General features: G+C 37.7%; 1 protein-coding gene across 2 annotated transcripts in view; it reads right to left on the reverse strand.

Moving 5' to 3' along the window:
* The window catches only part of LOC106868427 (inhibitor of nuclear factor kappa-B kinase subunit beta), a 58,413-nt gene that overhangs the window by 23,710 nt on the left and 12,756 nt on the right, over nt 1–21,947 (reverse strand). For both annotated transcript variants that reach the window (XM_014913675.3, XM_089352964.1), the window contains exons 3-10: nt 18,978–19,069; nt 16,313–16,522; nt 11,445–11,597; nt 9,517–9,606; nt 8,262–8,386; nt 6,234–6,341; nt 3,244–3,379; nt 969–1,160 (exon numbers count right to left, since the gene is read on the reverse strand). In XM_014913675.3, coding sequence (XP_014769161.2) covers nt 969–1,160; nt 3,244–3,379; nt 6,234–6,341; nt 8,262–8,386; nt 9,517–9,606; nt 11,445–11,597; nt 16,313–16,522; nt 18,978–19,069 — 1,106 coding nt within the window. The remainder of the gene's footprint in view (nt 1–968; nt 1,161–3,243; nt 3,380–6,233; nt 6,342–8,261; nt 8,387–9,516; nt 9,607–11,444; nt 11,598–16,312; nt 16,523–18,977; nt 19,070–21,947) is intronic.

Raw genomic sequence — 21,947 nt, forward strand, 5'->3', positions numbered from 1 at the left:
AACCTTAACAGAAAATGGTTCCAAACATTAGTTTTACTTCTTTAAAATTGTAACAAATAAAGTTGAGAGTGGCTTGGATCACAGATTACATCAGGGAGTACAATGGTTTATTCTAATTATTATTTTATAATTTTACTGGCACATGAAAACAACATTCAAGCAAGGTCATTGCCAGTGCCACTGGACTGGCTCCTGTGCAGGTGGCACATAAAAAACACCATTTGAGCATGGCTGTTGCCAGTACCGCCAGACTGGCCCTCGTGCCGGTGGGGCAAGTAAAAAGCACCCACTACACTCTCGGAGTGGTTGGCGTTAGGAAGGGCATCCAGCTGTAGAAACTCTGCCAGATCAGATTGGAGCCTGGTGTAGCCATCTGGTTCACCAGTCCTCAGTCAAATCATCCAACCCATGCTAGCATGGAAAGAGGACGTTAAACGAACGAACGAATTAATGTTCATTGAGTTTAGAATATCATGCTAATTTCACAGGAAGAAAAAATTTTGTTTAATGCTCTACCGATTCTATCATCTACAACCATTGATGAAATTGAATTCATTCAATATATTGTTTTCTAATTTAATTGCAACTCATTTGATTTCAAGGATGTTAGCAACTAGATGTATTTCTTTACTGGTTTCAATATGTGGAATGCTACCATGCTGCGGTGAAGGCACATGGCTCAGTGGTTAGAGTGTTGAGCTCATAATCATGAAGTAGTGAGTTTGATTTCTGGACTGGGCTGTGTGTTGTGTTCTTGTGCAAGACACTTTGTTTCATGTTGCTCCAGTTCACTCAGGTGTAGATGTGAGTTGCAATGTTATTGGTGCCAAGCTGCATCAGCCTTTGCCTTTCCCTTGGATAGCATTGGTAGGACTACTGGGCTAGGAAGCAAGCTTCTTTATCCTCCAGCCACACACTAATTACTACAATAAAAAATGAAACAAAAATAAATGACATCAATGAATTACATTATCTGAGAGGAAATCTTTAGCAAATTGCCACCGATCAATAATTTGACCATCTCCTTTGATAATGATTTGTTCATTCGAAGGGACATCAGCTTCCATAGATATTATATTCTGTATGGCATCAATTCTTTGATCTGGTTCCAACATATAACACAGTAAATTGTTTTTTGTGACATGGTAGATGCGTAGTATCTGGAAAATATAGAATATTTAAATGAAGACTGTCTGAAGATAATGAAGCACATTTAATGTTAACATTGTTATCACAAAATATTTTATGTTTCTCCTCAAAATTACATTTGGGAAACAATTATGAATGAATGAATTTTTGTTATAATTAAAAAAAAAAAAAAAAAAGAACCAACCAATAGCCAAGATTTTCTTTTATCATTTTACTAATTCCAGTGAGTGGATCATACCCATGCTAGGTCCACCTTCAAGTATTTTAGTTAGTTATTTATATCAACCTCAGAGATTGGTTTGGCACATTTTTATTGGACTCTGTTTAATGAATGGCTGACTTTTTACAGGTATAAATATATTTATGGTGTTTATACCAGTATAGTCAAACACACACACATGAAAGAGAGAGAGAGAGGCAGGCACACAATGACCTGTGGAGTTTCCAGCAACCAAATTTTACTCACATGGCTATAGCAGAAAACACTGGGATCGAATGTGGGATTATATGACTGAGAAGCAAACTTCTTGACAAAGTGTGTGTGTGTGTGTGTGTGTATCATATATATATATATATATATATATATATATGGCACGTAAAAAACATCATTTGAGCGTGGCCATTGCCAGTACTGCCTGACTGGCCCTTGTGCCGGTGGCACGAAAAGCACCCACTACACTCTCAGAGTGGCTGGTGTAGAAACTCTGCCAGATCAGATTGGAGCCTGGTGCAGCCATCTGGTTCGCCAGTCCTCAGTCAAATCATCCAACCCATGCCAACATGGAAAGCGGCTGTTAAACGATGATGATGATGATGATGATGATATATATATATATATATATATATATATATACACACACACACACACAATACATGCTGCCACCACCAACAACATCATCACCATTTAATGTCCATTTTCCATATGATAACTAGTATCATTTTGTTATTAGCAAAAATGAAAATAACACTGACATCTCATTTTAACAGATATATTTACCAAAATCCCATAAAAGCATCTTGAAATACTAAAGAGTAAATTTATTCAATAAAAATTGCCATTGGCTTCAGCCATGGCCTGCAGACTACTTTGGAATCTCCTGCAACTCTTCTGGATGGTTTCCTTGTTTAATTTTGTGAATGCTGCCATAATCCTTGCCTTCAGTTCATCTTTGGTATTACAAGGGGTTTTGTTGGTTTCTCGCTCAACTACGCCCTACACACAATAATCAACAGAGTTGCAGTCTGGAGAGTTAGGTGGCTAGATGTTAGGGGTGATGTGGTCATAGAAATTGTCTGACAGCCATGACTGTGTTCTTGTGTGACATGGTGCAGAGTCCTGTTGCCAGACATAGGGTCTTCCAGCAGCCACCCTCTTGATCCAGGGCAGCACTACCTCCTCCAGGCACTTGATGTAGGCCTATGTGTTGAGTTTGAGGCTGTGTAGGTAGATGAATGAAGGCATAACGCTGCCATTGCTAGTGATCACTCCAAACACCATGATATTGACTGGATGTTTGATTTTTATCACTCTCAGTACATATCCTTAGATTGACACCCAAACACTCTGAAATGTCCGTATTGGAGCTTCTGGAGCAAATGTCAAACAGTACAGCATAGCGTTTCCAAATTTCTGGCAGAGTGAATTGCATCATGGTGCTGTTTTTCTCACAAACGGTGCCCAACTGACCCTACTATACTGTATAGTTGACAAAATCAAAAACAAACAATGCGCATGCGTGAAATTGAAAATATAAAATGGCGACAATATATATGTGTGTGTGTGTGTGTGTGTGTATCTTTGTCTCTCCTTACTGCTTGACAACAAGTACTGGTTTGTTTATGTTCCCATTACTAAGTGGTTTGGTTAAAGAGACAACTAGAAAAATTACAAGACTTGAAAAAAAAAAAAAAAGGTATTAAGGTTGATTTCTTTGACCCATCAAAGCAGTGCCCTAGCATGGTAACAGTCCAATGACTAAAACATATAAAAGATGAATAATTTAGTCCTTTAGTTCTGTACTGGTTATAGATCAATTCGCAAAAAATTACAGAGAAAAAAGTGCTTAACAAACTATAGCACACATAACTGAATACCTGAGATTCTAGTATTTTCTCTAATTGCTGGAAACACCACTGTTTACTAGATTTCTCTTTACTGTCATTGCCACGAGCATCAGCATCCCACAAAAGCATTGTCTTTAACCATTTTTCAAAGCTTTGTTTTAGGGGGCTGTAGAATAATAGAAATAAGTTTGATCTCATCAATTTCATATAAAAAGAATTAATAGTATAAAACTATTCACAAGAAGACATAAAATACTTCTGATAATGAAAATGGAGATGTTTGATCAGTATTATATTTAACCCTTTAGCATTTAGATTACTCTCTCAAATGTAACACTTATTCATTCACATTGTTTTGAATTAATTATGCATTATCTCAAAGCATCGAGATTTCAATCAAGTGATTATTATATTATTAGAATGATATTGTAGAGTAAGTATGAAAAACAAACCATATCTACAATTAAACCTTGGGAGAGGCATTATGCCGGTAATAAACACATGCACTGGTTCAGTCCTTTATTAATTTATAAACAGTAATTAGTTTTTTGTTACTGAAGAGATTGCAAGAGTGCAATGAAATGATTTAACAAAAAACTAAATACTGCTTATAAATTAATAAAGGACTGAACTAGTGCGTGCGTTTATTACCAGCATAATGCCTCTCCCAAGGTTTAATTGTATTTCTTTCAACACACGTATCCACATCAAGAATCTTGCACACGAAATACACATACGAAACCATATCTGCCCTATTTGATAATAAAACAGGTAGAATATTTTGGCCAGATATGGTTTGGTTTAAATGCTAAATGGTTAAATAGAAAGGAAGAGATTGAGAGAAGAACATTTGTTGCCATAATGTAAACTATGACTCGGAAAAAGATGCAGGAGAGTAACATGCAGGCTGACAGAGGACTACATAAGCAGTTGATGCACAGAAATAGTCAGAGTAAGAGACCCCATGAGGTAGATTATTTCAAATGTTGAGACAACTCACTAGACGTACCCAGGTGACTTAATCAGTAGTGGAGGTGGGTGTTGCAAAAGCATAGTAAGTAGTGTTCTGTAATTTAAAGATGAGAAATTCTGAACATTATTTACATTATTCACATTGGACGGATATGTGTCCTCATTTTGTTTGTTGGCTTCAAAATTCTACCAGGACACCTGATGAAGGTTGGAGAGTAAAATCAGCTGAGACGTTGTGGTAACAACAAACAAGATGAGGACACATAGCCATCCAATGTAAATAATGTAAATAATGTACATACCAATTAGGCTGCAGTGCGGGTGTGGCTGTGGGGTTAAGAAGCTTGCTTTGCAACCATGCAGCTTTGGATTGAGTCCCACTGCATGGCACTATAGCCAATGTCTTCTACAATAGCCCTGGGCTGATCAATGCCTTTTGAGAGAGTTTGATAGAAGCTATGAAGAAGCCTATCACATATATGTGTGTGTGTGTGTGTGTGTGTGTGTGTGTGTGTGTGTGTGTGGATTTGTATTTGTCCCCACCCTATCCTCCACCTGACAACCAGTGTTAGGTTATGTTCCCATAAGTTAGTGGTTTGGCAAAAGAGGCTGATAGACAGATTTTAAGTATCAGGGTTAAAAGAAAAAAAAAAAAAAAGGTACCGAGATTGATTTGTTTGTCTAAACCCTTAAGGTGATGCCCCAACATGGTTGCAAGAATAAAGACAGACATATAAAATTTCAAGGAACTCTTACTTCTGTTTGCATCAAAGAGCTATATATATATATATGTGTGTGTGTGTGTGTGTGCACGTGCACATATACATCCACACATGTATGATATCAAATGAATCACCATTATCCTCATCCTTTAATGTCCATTTTCCATGCTGGCATAATTTGGATGGTTTGACTGGAGCTGACAAACTGGAGAGCTGCACCAGATTCCAGTCTGATTTGGCTTGATTTCTATGAATGAATGCCCTTCCTAATGCCAACCACTTTACAGTGCGAGTTGGGTGCTTTTAATGTGGCACCTCATGAGCGCTTCTACATGGCACCAGCATGAGTGCTTTTAATGTGGCACCAGCAGAAGCAGCCTTAACACTGGATGATAAAAATGAATACAACCTCATGGAGGCATAGTGACTGAGTTCCTTTCCAGTGTTGGGCCTCGTGGAGCCAAAGTGGCCGAGTTCCTTTCAAGTGTTGGGCCTCACAGAGGCAATGACCAAAACCTTTAGCATTATATTGTGCTTGAGAAGGAGATCCATCAAGCTGAGCAAAATTGCAGTCGTGGCAGATACGCAAATGGCACCCATGCCGGAGGCATGTAAAAGCACTCATTACACTCTTGGAGTGGTTGGCAGTAGGAAGGGCTTCCAGCTGTAGAAAACCATGCCAAATCAGACTGGAACCTGGTGTAGCCTTCCAGTGTGCCAGCCCAGTCAAACCATTCAACCCATGCCCCAGCATGGACAACAGACGTTAAATGACGATGATGATGATAATGGGGTGGGTGGAGACTGTCATGATTGCAATAAAATAAAACATGGTGAGAGACAGCAAATTTAGTGATTTGACAACAGTTATAATTGAGGTAAAATAGTATTTAAAAAAAACAATAATACAACACAACAATTACTACCAAATTCAGAGGAATTCTGTATTTATCTCATTTTTGCATTTAGTATGCAAGATTCCTGATAGGAAATCATGTGTTAAAACATATTTAGTTGTGCTTCACTTCTTTATTTTTTATTTGTCAATTGGTTCTGATCTTCTTTCATAATTCTAGTCATTATCACAGATGCCTTACAGAGAGAAATATCAAAATGCTTCCTCGCTTGAAACTATATTATTTTACTAAACCCAGAAGGATAAAAGGTAAAACTGATCATGATGTAATTAGAACTCAGGACATTAACTGCTGTAACTAAATACTAGAAACATTTTGTCCAAAGTACTAAGGATTTTGCCAATTCATTACCTGAATGGATTATCAAAGTAACAAATAATACCAAGTAACAAATTATTTTCAAACTTACCTGCAAAGCTTAATACATTTAGGAAGTTCTGATGAGAAATGAATGCTTCTATCAGGCATACATTGTACAGATATGTGATCATCTTTTTTCTTATTAACTTCTTCATACCTATAAAATATTGAAATAAATTAAATTGTTTCTTTAAAAGCACAACCATATTCAGTTATATGGCACCCATGTCAGTGGCACATAAAAAGCACCATGTGAGCATGGTTGTTTCCAGTGCCGCCTGATTGGCTCCCGTGCCGGTGGTATGTCAAAAACGCCATTCTAGCATGGTCGTTGCCAGTGCTGGCTGACTGATCCTGTGCCAGTGGGACGTAAAAAGCACCAGTGAAGCATGGTCGTTGCCAGAGCAGCTTGATGGCTCCCGTGCCAGTGGCACATAAAAAGCACCATTCAAGTGCGGTCAATGCCAGTACTGCCTGACTGGCCCTCATGCCAGTCGCATGTCAAAAATACCTACTACACTCTCGGAGTGGTTGGTGTTAGGAAGGGTATCCAGCTGCAGAAACTTTGCCAGATCAGATTGGAGCCTGGTGCAGCCTCCTGGTGCAGCCTCCTGGTGCAGCCTCCTGGTTTGCCAGCCCTCAGTCAAATCATCCAACCCATGCCAGCATGGAAAGCGGGCATTAAATGACAATGATGATGAGTAAGACTCAAAGAAACAAGTGACAGTATGTATTGGAAAGTAGTGTGTGGCTGTGTGATAAGAAGTTTGCTTTCCAGCCACATGGTTCTGGGTTCAGTCCCACTACATGGCACCTTGGGCAAGTAGAGGAGCTTTTATATTTACAATAAAATATATGTAAGAGAGAATCAGTGTTTACTTTCAATCAACTTAACAACTGTAGAAGTCAGCCAGTTGTTAGTGAATTAAAGAAATGAATTCAAAACCCTGGAGTTTTTAGACAGTTTGAAAAAAAAAGTTATTCCTGTGTTCAAAGTGTATGAGTATGTCCCATAACATGTATAGGTTGTTGTAGGTGTTGTTCAACATTAAAATAGCTGTAAGAAAGGCATTCCCAGCTTTCCTAATGCAGGTGTAACTGTGTGGTTAAGAAACTTGCTTCCCGACTATGAGGTTTTGGGTTCAATTCCATGGCAAAGCAGTTTGGGCAATTATCATCATGGGATAACCAAAGCCTTGTGAGTGAATTTGGTCGACAGAAACTAAACTAAAAAGAAGTCCATTGTGTGTGTATATAATATATATATATATATGTGCTGGTGGCACATTAGAAAATTATTTGAGTGGTCATTGCCTGTGCCGCTGGACTGGTTCCTGTGCAGGTGGCACGTAAAAAACATCTTTTGAGCGAGGCCGTTGCCAGTACCATGTGACTGGCCCTTGTGCCAGTGGCACGTAAAAGCACCCACTACACTCTCGGAGTGGTTGGCATTAGGAAGGGCATCCAGCTGTAGAAACTCTGCCAGATCAGACTGGAGCCTGGTGCAGCCTTCTGGCTTGCCAGTCCACAGTCAAATTGTCCAACCCATGCTAGCATAATCAAACGATGATGATTATGATGATGATATATATATATATATATATATATATCTTCATAATTTTAGCATCAACTTCTCCATGCTTGAACAGGGTTTACTGAGGCAGATTTTCTATGACTAGATGCTATTCCTGTCATCAATGGAAGTAATATTTTCCAATGATTAGGAATGTTTTTGGAGAATATTGGAAATCAATGACACTATTTGTATAACAACGACCCTCATGACTGTCACACAATGTCAAAATAAAGATACACAAACACACACATGTATGTAAATGCTAAAACAATGAGGAGTGTGGGGTTAGCAGCACCACCTGGCCCTTGCATGCTTTAGTAGAGTCCATTCTGTTGCAAGAATGTGGGCCAGTCCTAGGTTTCTTTCTACCTGTCTCCCACAAATCTTTGAAGCCCCGTAAAAGGTCATGGGCACTGCCCTTCCCTCTTAACTGAAAAAAAAAAGATTAAAAAAGAAAAAAAACAAATATACATATTACTTTATTGTCGTAATAATACTGACCATTTAACAGGTGAGTAAGTAGGAAGGAAGGGTTGGTAACCAGTAATAATCTCGAATATAACAGTCCCTAATGACCAGTAGTCAGCTGTATGAGTATACTGTTCTTTCCGATAAAGTTCTGGAGCCTGAAATATAAACACAATAGTACTCTGAAATAATTTATGTAAGCAATAACCAAAGTTTTCAAAGACTGAAATTTGTAACTTACAGCAAGTCATTGCTTATATTTCATCATCTAATAATCTAAGAAGACAGTAAAAAATGTTTTTCTTTGCACACTGTTTTAGCTCTCTTAGTATTAACAGATACTAATATTCTCAAACAATGCCGCCGATGGTTGTTGTTGACAAGCAGCGGCACTAGTTTTATTCAGGGGAAGGGATCCCATTGCACTGCTGGAGCGTGTTGTTTGCATTCCACAGCAGTGGTTGTTTTCACCTCAGTGGACGTCGGTGATTGGTTGGAATTGCCAAAGTGCGACAACTTTTAATATGAAATAGCTTCGAATATAAAAATTTTTTTCTGTTCTATAAGACAAAATATACAAGTATACGAAGTTTTAAAGTGTTTCGGTAGAAAACACACTAAATAAAACATAAACAATAAGTGGCGCCCGCCAAATCAGAAAGATCCAATACGACGACTGGCACCCATGCCAACGTCTCCTTCATTGGACACTTAACTCGGCTTGCGAAGACCTGTTGGTGCAAGCGAAAGCAAAATCGTGATGGCACCTGTACCAGTGGAGCGCTACGAGCATTGTTCGAGCGTGATTGTTACCAGCGTCGCCTTCCTGGCACTTGTGCCGGTGGCACGTGAAAAGTCATTCGAGCGAGATCGTTGCCAGTGCCGCTGGACTGGGCAGGTGGCACGTAAAATACACCATTTTGAGTGTGGCCGTTGCCAGTACCGCCTGACTGGCCTTCGTGCCAGTGGCATGTAAAAAGCACCCACTACACTCTCAGAGTGGTTGGCAATAGGAAGGACATCCAGCTGTAGAAACTCTGCCAAATCAGATTGGAGCCAGGTGTAGCCATCTGGTTTCACCAGTCCTCAGTCAAATCGTCCAACCCATGCTAGCATGGAAAGCAGACGTTAAACGATGACGATGAATGCAAATCTGAGTAATAACCTACCTTTAACAAAAACCATGGTTGTAGAGCTTTTTAATTTTGATACTATAGATTTTATTTTTCAATAGCTTTCCTACACTGCCACCCCACAAAAAAAAAAAAAAAAAAAGAGTAACACTTACTACATATATAAGTGTTCCAACAAATGACTTGCATACACTTCCTTGATTAAGATCTTTAGCATATCCAAGATCAATTAATTTGTAAACAACCTGTAAAATAAATAAAAAAATATCAGTTAAAAAATACAAACACTCAAATAAAATTTACATCAATGATATATACACACACAAGTGAGTGGCACTCAACATATTTGGTAGGAGTTATATATATTATTACATGGAAAAATGCAAGCAAGAAAAATAATATTCTTAAGATTATAAACCTGAAAAATTACAGGACAATTTATTACACTTGGAAAAGTTCAGGAGAACTTACTACATCTGGTAAAGTACAGAGTAGAGGTACATGACCTAGTGGTTACAGCAGCAGACTTGCGGTCAAGGGATCATGGGTTTGAATCTCAGAACAGGCAATATGTGTGTTTATGAGCGAAACACCTAAGCTCCATGTAGCTCCAGCAGAAGGTAATGGCGAACTTCTGCTGATTCTTTCATCACAACTTTCTCTCACTCTTTCCTCCTGCATCTAGCAGCTCACCTGTGACAGACAGGCATTCTGTCCAGGTGGTGAACCTATAAGCTAATGAAATCAACCCTTATGAGCCAGGCATGGCTCAAGAAGGAACAAACAACAACAACAAAGTACAGAACAAGAAAATTTTTGACTTAAAATATTGCAATAACACTAGTATATACCATATTTGATGGCATATGAGATACTTAATACTTATTCCCCCAAAAATATCTCAAAAAAAAATCACAGACACACATACATGTAAGTGTGTGTGTGTGAGACATGTTTTCAATTCCACACATATACTAAAAGATATAAACTCAAGTTGAGCAGGGAACCTCAACATGGTCATTTGATTAGCTGAGAATAGCAGCCAAATTTCAAATCACATTCTAAGGAAAGGACACATCAGATAAGATAGTGTTAAATACCTCCTGAAAAAGATAAACCTATGAACATAGATTTCTTCGCTTAAGGAACATCTGGAACTAAACAACAGCAACATCAGTTTCATGCTTGAAGTAATGAAAGCATCTCTGTAGTTGCTCTATCTGCTAGAAATACCAACCAAATCACCCTCAAATCATATCCCAATGTTTAAATAAAGAAAGGATCATGTAGTGTCAGATATCCCTTAAAAAAAAACTACTCAATGAGCAGGGTATATATAGACCTAAAAGCATCAACAACAACTGAAAGAAACGGCAAAACACACTGCTAAATGTAAAGCAAGTAATGTGTGTGTGTGTGGGTTTCTACAGCAATCAGTGCTGCACCAGAGTGGTAAACAATGAGGAGAAGGAAGAGAAAGAGGAGTGAAAAGATTTATGAAGCAATTCACTCTCCAATTCTCTCACTCTTCCCCCCCTCTCTCTCACACACACACATACATAAAACTGTAACATTTTAAGGAAAGGACGAGTAGGTTATGCATGGACACAATTATCAACTCTTTTATTTGTTTCAGTCATTTGACAGTGGCCATGCTGGAGCACCACCTTCAGTCAAACAAATCAACCCTAGGACTTATTCTTTGTAAGCCTAGTACCTATTCTACTGGTCTCTTTTGCCGAACTGCTAAGTTATGGGGATGTAAACACACCAACATTGGTTGTCAAGAGATTGGGGGGGGATACAAACACAGACACACAAATATATACGTACACACACACACACGTGTATATATATATATATATATATATACACATATATACACACACACAACGGGCTTCTTTCAGTTTCTGTCTACCAAATTCACTCACAAAGCCTTGGTCAGTACAAGGTTACAGTAGAAGACACTTGCCCAAGGTGCCATGCAGTGGGACTGAACCCAGAACCATGTGGTTATTAAGCAAGCTACAAAAATTTTGTCACTTGCAAAAGTTAAAAAATATTAATAACATAGAACTCTCACCTTATTGTCTATTTCCTTAAGTACAATGTTTTCTGGTTTTATGTCACGGTGAACAATTTGCTGTGTATGAAGATAAGCAACGGCAGCAGAGATGTCTTTAGTGAAATGCAACACATTTGCCTCACTAAATCCGCAGTATGACCGGCTCAGATCCTAACATCACAAATGATAAAATGTTAATTAGTATTCATTAAACATAAATTGCAATAAAAATAATTTACCAACAAATTATCTCAAAAAGTGAAAAATGAATCTGTGAATTGATAGCAAGATGACTGTTGTTAGTACACAAACACAGAATCCAGGATTTGAAAGAGTAATTTTAAAATTATACATTGGACATTAGGCAGCAGTGATATGTGTTTATAAAAAATAAAAAGTAAGTACTGTCTCATGTTCTAGGATTCATAGAAGCAGTTACTCGGTTTCTCAGGTGAATAAGTGACAGAGCTCACAACCTTTCCCCTGAATGGGACGTTAGTTTGTCACAGGGTTGCTCGTAGCTGAGTGGAATCAAAGCTACAATCTTGCAGTCATTAGAGCAATACCCTAACAGTTAGGCAACACGCCTTTACCAAAATCTTTAGTTTTAATGTTTTATCAATTGAATTTCTGAAATTTTAATGAAACACAGCTGGTGATAGAATTTCATTTCATCTCTGCAAATTATTGGAAATTTAGCAACAATGAATAAATAATTAAATATGGAAATTGTTTTAATTATTTGTAAAAAATTATTATTAACATTTATTGTTTGTTTTAAAAATAACTGTTAAGAAACACAAGTGCAAGAAATCCTCTACTTTCAGTTCAAACACAACAAACTAGTCTTCTCCATTGAGTCTGTGATATTCTGAGATGTTGAGTTTTGTACAGGGTGTCCACAAAGTCTGGGTACATGCAGATTAACACATACTTTAAGAAATTATTATTTCTTATATTTAATTGTTTATGTTATGATCTTATTTACTCTATGTACCCACACAGGGATTAACACATACTTTAAGAAATTATTAATTCTTATATTTAATTGTTTGTTATGATTTTATATACTCCATGTACCCAGACTTTGTGAACACCCTGTAGATAGGTAGTTACCTCCCTTGCCATACATTGTTAACAGCACATGATAGAAACGGGATGTGGGAGCATATAAATGACGGTCTATTAGAATAAGTGGGAAGGGTCTGTGCTGTAAGGTTCCACGTGGTAGAGCAGAACTTGGACATTGATGCGTGATGTTCATTATGGTATCCCTTCATCTATGGGCGATATATCCTGGATAACAATCTAGTAGTTCTTTACTCTTTGAATCCATTCCTACCAGTAAGGAAGACATTTTGCACTCGTTGTCAAAGACAGTGCTTTATAACAGGTTCCATTCTTTTCTAAAATAAATAAGCTATGTTTTGTGGCCATATTGTTAACAAGTTAACATCACAATCTTGTGGTTCAATCCTACCACTCAACACTTTGGGCGATTGTCTTTTACCATAACCTTGAGCATACTAAATCCTTGTGAGTGAAACTGGTTAGGTAGAAACTGTGCAGAAGGCGGCGAGCTGGCGGAAACGTTAGCATGCCGGGCGAAATGCTTAGTGGTATTTCGTCTGCCGTTACGTTCTGAGTTCAAATTCCGCCGAGGTCGACTTTGCCTTTCATCCTTTCTGAGTCAATTAAATAAGTACCAGTTACGCACTGGGGTCGATATAATCGACTTAATCCATTTGTCTGTCCTTGATTGTCCCCTCTATGTTTAGCCCCTTGTGGGCAGTAAAAAAAATAAGAAACTGTGCAGAAGCCTATTATATGGGCAGTATGCATTCTTGAGTGGTAGACCTAAACTGTTATTCAGTATACCACAACCACTTGGTCCGTGGGTGTCTTTAATGGAGCTTATTTTGTTGTAAGCATTCAAACCAGGTGTGAGGATGTGTTAATGCACTGCTTCTGACTGTCGTAACCCATGAGTCCCTTTGCCTCATTTCCATCTATTATGAAGGTCTTATAAACAATTACTTTTTTTTCTTTTTTTACAAATCTGGAAACTTTTTTTCTTTGGTACCTGTTCACATAGAAGTTTACTTCTCCAACAATATCTCTTTACTAATTTCCAATATTACCCAAAAGCATCCACTACACTCTCGGAGTGGTTGGCTTTAGGAAGGGCATCCAGCTGTAGAAACTCTGCCAAATCAGATTGGAGCCTGGTGTAGCCATCTGGTTTCACCAGTCCTCAGTCAAATCGTCCAACCCATGCTAGCATGGAAAGCGGACGTTAAACGACGATGATGATGATGATGAAATATATCCAAGATGAACCAAACTGATAAGATTATACCTCCCTGTTCTTAAGAGCTCTGATACATTTCTTGATTAAAAGCAAGTATGTCATTAAATACCAGCAAATATTTCAATTAATTTTTGTATCATAGGCTTCCATTTCAACTAGCAGGCTAGATTGGGGGCTTCATTATTGACTATTGCAAAGTATTGAGTTGGTGTAAAAATAATTGCCATTTCAATCATTTTTAAACTTTGTTACTTATGTGGACCAAACTTTTATCTAACTACATCCATGTACTGGTGCTTTATTTTGAAGAGCAGATTTTGATGTATTGATTTGCACTAATAGTTTTGCTTTCACACTTTATAATAGTTCATATTAGGCTGGTTAAATTAAAGATTAGAAATCATCATCATCGTTTAACGTCCGCTTTCCATGCTAGCATGGGTTGGACGATTTGACTGAGGACTGGTGAAACCGGATAGCAACACCAGGCTCCAATCTAATTTGGCAGAGTTTCTACAGCTGGATGCCCTTCCTAACGCCAACCACTCAGAGATGCAAAAGCAAATTCATGCTATTTTATCAGACGAGTTGAAAGTGGAACGCAAAGCAGTAGAAACTGATTATTGCAATATCAACCAACCCTTCGGCCAAAAAAAACTATCAATGAATTTAAAGCTTAGCATCCATCCCATTTCTTGTTTTTAACCTTTGCACTTACCATATTTCTGTTGCAATGGTTAGTCCACATTACTCTGTAAGGAGCACAAGGCCAGTTTCTCATTTTCTAAGGTGTATATGTATATATTCCTCCCTTGATAGGGTGCTGTCCATTGCAGGGTTGCTCATTTTTGCCAGCTGAGTGGACTGGAGCAACATGAAATGAAGTGTTTTACTCAAAAACACAAAGCATAACTCAATCCAGGTGTTGAAACTGCAATTTTACAATCATGAGTTCAACACCCTAACCACTAAGCCATGAGTCTCCACTTTAGTTGAAATTTTTTTTCTTTCTTGCCTTTAACCCTCCAACGCAGAGTATAGGCCACTTATAATTGAAGTCCATGTTGCATAATTTTTCGCTTCTGTACTTATACTCTGCCATGAATGTCCCCCTTTCTCTAGTTCCTTTTGTTGATCTATGCCACGAGTTCTTAGGCCTACCCCTCTTTCTATATCCATCCGGATTCCACTGTAAAGCACTTCTTGCTATATTTGGTGTGTCCTTTCTAATTGTGCTACCAATCCACTTCCACTTTTTCTTAAATATTTGCTCCCTAATTGAAACTTGATTCGGTCTTTGCCATAGCTCCATATTGCTTATGTGTTCGGGCCATCTGATTTTAAGTATAATTTACCAACCGAAGGTTTCCAGAGTCCGCTTCAGTTGAAATACATTACCTTTATTATGATTACTTTTGAAAATAATGAACAATTTCGTAAAATAATATTGTCATTATTAAACTGATGTTTGGAACATAAATTAATATGAAATTTTGATGGAAGGCTTTAATGCAGATCTCTTTAAAACAAGAAATTTGTATCACAGATCCAAAAGTAGAATAGAATCAGGCAGTTTGATTTTGAAAGGGTTAAGGGTCCTTTCTTTGCTACAAAATTTTTGGAATGAATGTTGAGCTGTACCAAAAACTAAACAACATCATGATTATCACAATCCAGACTTTCATCATAAAACTTTCTTTCTACTCTTTTCTCTTCTTTTTTTTTTTTTAAACAAGAAATACATCTTCTATTTCCCTAACTTTACCCTCAGCTTCTTCCTTATTGTATTGTTCCAATAGAGTCATGAGAACAGGGAGAAATATTAAAACATTATCTTTGTATTGCTTGTTTGTAAGTCAGCTGAAATGAATTTAAGAAAGTGAAAGTGGAGGTCTAAAAATGAAAGAGAGAGATGACTATACAGATCATCAAAAATAATGATTAGTAAGAACATAGATAAGTTAGAACGTACTAAGAATATTGATTGTGATGTAATGTGTGTGTTTCATGCTACATATTCATCATTGCCATCATTTTATATCTGCTTTCCATGTCAATATGGGTTTGATGAATCATTTCTGCTTTCCAAGATGGACCACATCTCACTGGTGAGATTCATTTTTGGTTTGGTTTTTTTCAGCCTTTTTTCAGTGGGTGTTTGGTAAAGAAGTTTACTTCCCATCTACATGACTTTGAGTTCAGTCCCACTGTGTGGTAGCTTGGGTAAATGTCTATTATGATAGCCCTCGCCCAACCAAAGCCTTACGAGTGGGTTTCCTAGATGGAGACTGAAAAAAGCCTATCATATATATATATGTTTGTGTGTGTTTGTGTTTGTTGCGGTCAAACAAGTAGAGTCCTTCATTTCCAATCTTCTGTGAAAACATGTCTGGTATTGGAGAAATATTACCTTATTTGAAAAGGAAGGTTGTCAACAAAAAAGGGCATCTGGCCAAATAAAATCTGCATCAACAAATTCCATTTGACCAATACAGACATGGAAGAGTGGACATTAAAATGAAGATGATGATTAGAATTTGTGAAGCAAATACCTAAACAAAAATTCATTAATTACCTTTCTAAGATTGCCTAGAGAGCAATATTCCATGGCCAAAATGGGATACACTCTTTCTAGTTGCTTCAGTTCAGCAGGAGTATCTCTAACACGAATAATATTTCTGTGATCAAGCTTTTTCATGATTTCGATTTCCTTCTTCCACATGGACACTATATTTGGCTTACATTCTTGAGCAATTTGGATCTGTTTCAGAGCAAGTTCTTCAAGCTGAAGAGGAAAAACAAATAAAGAAATAAATCACAATATGTGAAACTGATGCATAAAAGGGAAAGGATCTGCTGAGAAGGAGCGTTTTTAAACAGTTTAATTACCAAAATTATATAATTTCACTTTCTCAGCTGTAATGATGGAATTTTAAACGAACAGTTCCACATCTTTAAATTTGTAGACATTTGTAAATTACCCCCAGGACAGGTGTTTTCTGTATGAAGGACATGTAGGGTAACATAATGTAATAAACAAGAAAAAAATTTTACCATTATATCTCCCTCCCCATAGATCTTATGCTTTGCTCATCACCCTCTACTTCCTGCCCTATCACCCCCAGCCACTTCTATCTCTCACCTTACCCCACCATACTGATATTTCCCATTAAACAGCACCTCCACCATATTTCAGTATTCTTTTCTATTCTAGGCACAAGGCCCGAAATTTTGGGGGAAGGGGTCAGTCGATTAGGTCGACCCCAGTATGCAACTGGTACATAATTTATCAACCCCGAAAGGATAAAAGGCAAAGTTGACCTTGGCGGAATTTGAACTCAGAACGTAACGGCAGACAAAATACCACTAAGCATTTCACCAGGCGTGCTAACGACTCTACCAGCTCACCGCCTTCACTGTTTTTCAGAATTAAGCACTCACCATATTCACATTTACCTACTTCTCTAACCATCTGTTAGTCTCCCCTCATACTCTTATAAGCCTCCATCTCCCTCCTGATCCACTATCTGTATCCTCTCTTATGCTCACCTCTTTGCTCCTTAAGGATTTGTTTTGGCACCCATCACTACCATTTTGTCTTCTTTCCAACTGCTCCTATTCACCTGTATATAATGCAGGGTAGCTATGTTTCTCCTATATAGCAAGACACCTGTACTTATTCTTCAACTACACTTTAACCTCCCAACACCTAGCAAAGCCACTACTCCACCTCACTTCAAATACTCCACTAATTTAGTCATGGGGCTTTTTGCATTTTTTGTTCTTCTCCTGTTTTGCAAGTTACTTGTTAACTTCACTATTGCCAGAGATGCAAAAAAAGTACCCAGTACACACTGTAAAGTGGTTGGCATTAGGAAGGGCATCCATCCACAGAAACCATGCCGAAGCTGACACTGGAGCTTCATGTAGCCCAGTGGCTGGCTGGATCCTGTCAAACTGTCTAACCTTGCCGGTGTAGTAAAAAGATGCTTAATGATGATGAAATTGTACTAGTAATGAGAAGAAATGCTGTTAGAGTTAAGGAAAATTAATTTCAAAATGGGTAAAACAGAGAAGTCTGAAATATAACTTGACAAAAATTTAAATATAGCTATGTAAGTGGAGGAAGTTCCAATTTTGGTAATAACTCCAGACATGTTTCCATATTATTAGCCCTCCTCAGCAAAGTATAGCCACTTCAGTATTTTCTTCCTTACCCTTTTGAAAAGAATTTTAATGTTAATAATTTTTCTTTTTAGTTTGAGTATAATTTCAAATGATTAAAAAAATTCTTTCTAGCTCACTACACTAAGTATGTATGCTAGCCTACACTTAATAAATACAGTTGAAGGAGCTTCAGATAATATTGGAATATTAAGTTTCAGTTATATTCAAGTTCTTAGTATTTTGATTTGCCAGATCTTTTTCACCTCACTCTGGACTCACTGTGCTCACTCACCTAATGTACCTTTCTGTTTTATTGCTAACCTTCTTGACTAAAAGTGATAAAAATATTATTCTTTTTGTTTTCTTCATAAAAGATGACATTTACCATGTAATTCAAAGGACTACTACTAGAAGCAATTGAAAACTGCTTCCTATTGAAACTTCCTTCTTCTTACATATTTGCTGGCCATAAAATGACTTTATCCTTTAGCATTTCAACCAGCCATTTCTAGCCCAGATATTCAACCTGTTTTATGTTGAAACTGACTAGATCCAGCCTTTCACACCTACTGCAGTGTTATTCTAAATACGAACAATCACACCACCAAAATATCAAAGTTACTGGATAACACATGATTATTTCAAAACAATGTGAATAAATAAGCATTGAATCATCATTTAACGTCTGTTTTCCATGCTGGCATGGGTTGGATGGTTTGACTGAAGACTGGTTAAGCTAGGGAGATGCACCAGGTTACAATCTGATTTGCCATGGTTTCTATGGCTGGATGCCCTTCTTAACACCAACCACTTCAAGAGTGTAGTGGGTGCACTTACATGTCACTGGCACAGGTGCCAGTTATGTGACACTAGCTTCGGCCACGATTATGTTACAGGAATAATCCAAATGCTAAAGAGCTAAGCCTTTCCAAATTTTAATAAAAGCATAGGTCTTTCACAGATACTGTCTTTCAATGTGAGAAGTGGGATTCCTCAGAAAGAAAATCAAGTTACAAAACAACAAATAATGTAAAAATAAATATATTAAAGAATCATTTCAAGGTTATACATACAGTTTCTTCGTTTACCCATAATTCCACAAATCCAAAAGTGCCCTTTCCTATGGTCTTCACATTCTTCCAGCTATTTTCTGTCTCCTGATTACCTAAAGTGAACAGAACATAAATTGACAATGAATGAACTGCATAGACATACGAAAATAGCAAACATTTGCTCTGGTTAATAAATAACCAACTGCTTCAGTAATTAAGTAAATCATCATCATCGTTTAACTATATACACATATAAGTGCAAGAGTGGCTGTGTGGTAAGTAGCTTGCTTACCAACCACATGGTCCTGGGTTCAGTCCCACTGCATGGCACTTTGGGCAAGTGTCTTCTACTATAACTTTGGGCCAACCAAAGCCTTGTGAGTGGATTTGGTAGACAGAAACTGAAAGAAGCCCATCGTATATATGTGTGTGTGGGGGGGTATGTTTGTGTGTCTGTGTTTGTTCTCTCACCATCGCTTGACAACTGATGCTGGTGTGTTTACATCCCCGTAACTTAGCAGTTTGGCAAAAGTAACCGATAGAATAAATACTAGGCTTACAAACAATAAGTCCTGGGATTGATTTGTTTGACTAAAGGCAGTGCTCCAGTATGGTTACAGTCAAATGACTGAAACAAATAAAAGAGTAACAGAGTATATAAATACATATAAAGGCCATTGTTTACAGTAGGAGAAATATAATCTTGCTTAGAAAAAAGTGAGGATTGGCAACAAAAAGAAAATCAGTTGCAAAAAATCTGTTATTGTTTTTCTTTAAAAATATTATCTGTTCGAATGCTGTATCATTTTATAACATGAAAATCAATAGAGAAATGAATTACATGTCTTGGCTTTCATATTACTGCAAGTCTTTCAGAAATACATTACACATGCAACATAAGGGGATTGCTGTGTATGTATGTGCATGTGTGTGTGCGCGTGTGTATTGGGTCATCCCATAAATAATGTGGTCTTTTTATACTTCTTTTATTTTTCAACATTAAGATAAACAAAGTCACGAAAACGAAAAGTGTCACTGAAGAGGTCACAGATGTGTGATGAAAGATTTCCGGACAATGGACAGGCATTAAAATAATAAAACACCCTGGCCCTTGTGTCGGTGGCACGTAAAAAGCACCCACTACACTCTCGGAGTGGTTGGTGTTAGGAAGGGCATCCAGCTGTAGAAACTCTGCCAGTTCAGATGGGAGTCTGGTGTAGCCATCTGGTTCGCCAATCCCCAGTCAAATCGTCCAACCCATGCTAGCATGGAAAGCGGACATTAAATGATGATGATATATATATATATATATATATAGTGCATGTGTTTATTTGGCAAAAAAAATAAATAAATAATAAATAAATAACATAAAATAAAATGACCATCTTGAAATACAATATAAATGTATATGCATGTGTGTGTGTGTGTGTGTGCTAAATAAAATGGGACAACAAAGCCAGGGCAGTGTGAGATTTCTAGGGCATTTATAAGGAGAAAGGTAGTCTTTACAGCTGTTTCAGGGATTTCTCTCTATCTACTTCTACCAGTATATTCTCAAAATTTCATTCACAATTTACATTGAATGAACAACACATGGAATTAATATCTGCACACTATCCATTTGTAATAACAAAATATGAACTCCTATTGGAATTTACATATCATGGACAAGAAGCCTTTTTACGAATTCTACACAGTACATTCCTTGGATAATGGAACAACTTTAACATCCAACATATATTTTTTAATTCTCATATTTCCATTTATACTTCTTATATCTCTCTCTTTCCAAAATAACTTCTTATATTGCACTCTACTATTTCCTTCTGTTTAACTCTCTCATATCGTCTCTAATGATGGGATATCTTTTATATCCCTGAAACAGCTGTAAGGCTACCTTTCTCCTTATAAATGTCCAAGAAATTTCACACTGTTTTGGCTTTGTTGTCTCATTTTATTTAACATATACATGCTCACACATGACCTACATTAGATTCCTCACTCATATTATTAGTACTTATTCTATCAGTCGCTTTTGCCAAACCACTAAGTTACAGGGGCATAAATACACCACTACCAGTTGTCAGGCAGTGGAGGGGGACAAACACTAACACAAAGATACACATGTGGACACACATGTTGTGTCAATCTATCAAATCCACTCACAAGGCTTTGGTTGGCCCAAGACTATAGTAGAAGATATTTGCCCAAGGTGCCACGCAGTGGGAACAATGTGGTTGGGAGGCAAGCTTCTTCCCACACAGCCATGCTTGAGCCTATATATATATATATATATATATATATATATATATATATATTGTGACATTCCATTGGGCACGATGACGAGGGTTCCAGTTGATCCGATCAACTGGAACAGCCTGCTCGTGAAATTAACGTACAAGTGGCTGAGCAGTCCTTGGATACGTGTACCCTTAATGTAGTTCTCGGGGTGATTCAGTGTGACACAGAGTGTGACAAGGCTGGCCCTTTGAAATACAGGTACAACAGAAACAGGAAGAAAGGGTGAGAGAAAGTTGGGGTGAAAATACAGTAGGGTTTTCCACCATCCCCTGCCGGAGCCTCGTGGGGATTTAGGTGTTTTCGGTCAATGAACACTCACAAGGCTCGGTCTAGGAATCGAAACTGTGATCCTATGACCGTGAGTCCGCTGCCCTAACCACTGGGCCATTGCGCCTCCACTATATATACAGGGTGTCCACAAAGTCTGGGTACATGGGGATTAACACATACTTTAAGAAATTATTATTTCTTATATTTAATTGTTTATGTTATGATTTTATTTACTCCTTATACCCAGACCTTCTGGACACCCTGTGTGTGTGTGTATATATATATATATATATATATATATATATATTGACTGGCCCTCGTGCCGGTGGCACATAAAAGCACCCACTACACTCTCGTAGTGGTTGGTGTTAGGAAGGGCATCCAGCTGTAGAAACTCTGCCAAATCAGACTGGAGCCTGA

Source organism: Octopus bimaculoides, chromosome 5 (genome assembly GCF_046866305.1).
Source record: "Octopus bimaculoides isolate indiv1 chromosome 5, ASM4686630v1, whole genome shotgun sequence".
NCBI classification, from domain to species: Eukaryota; Metazoa; Mollusca; class Cephalopoda; order Octopoda; family Octopodidae; genus Octopus; species Octopus bimaculoides.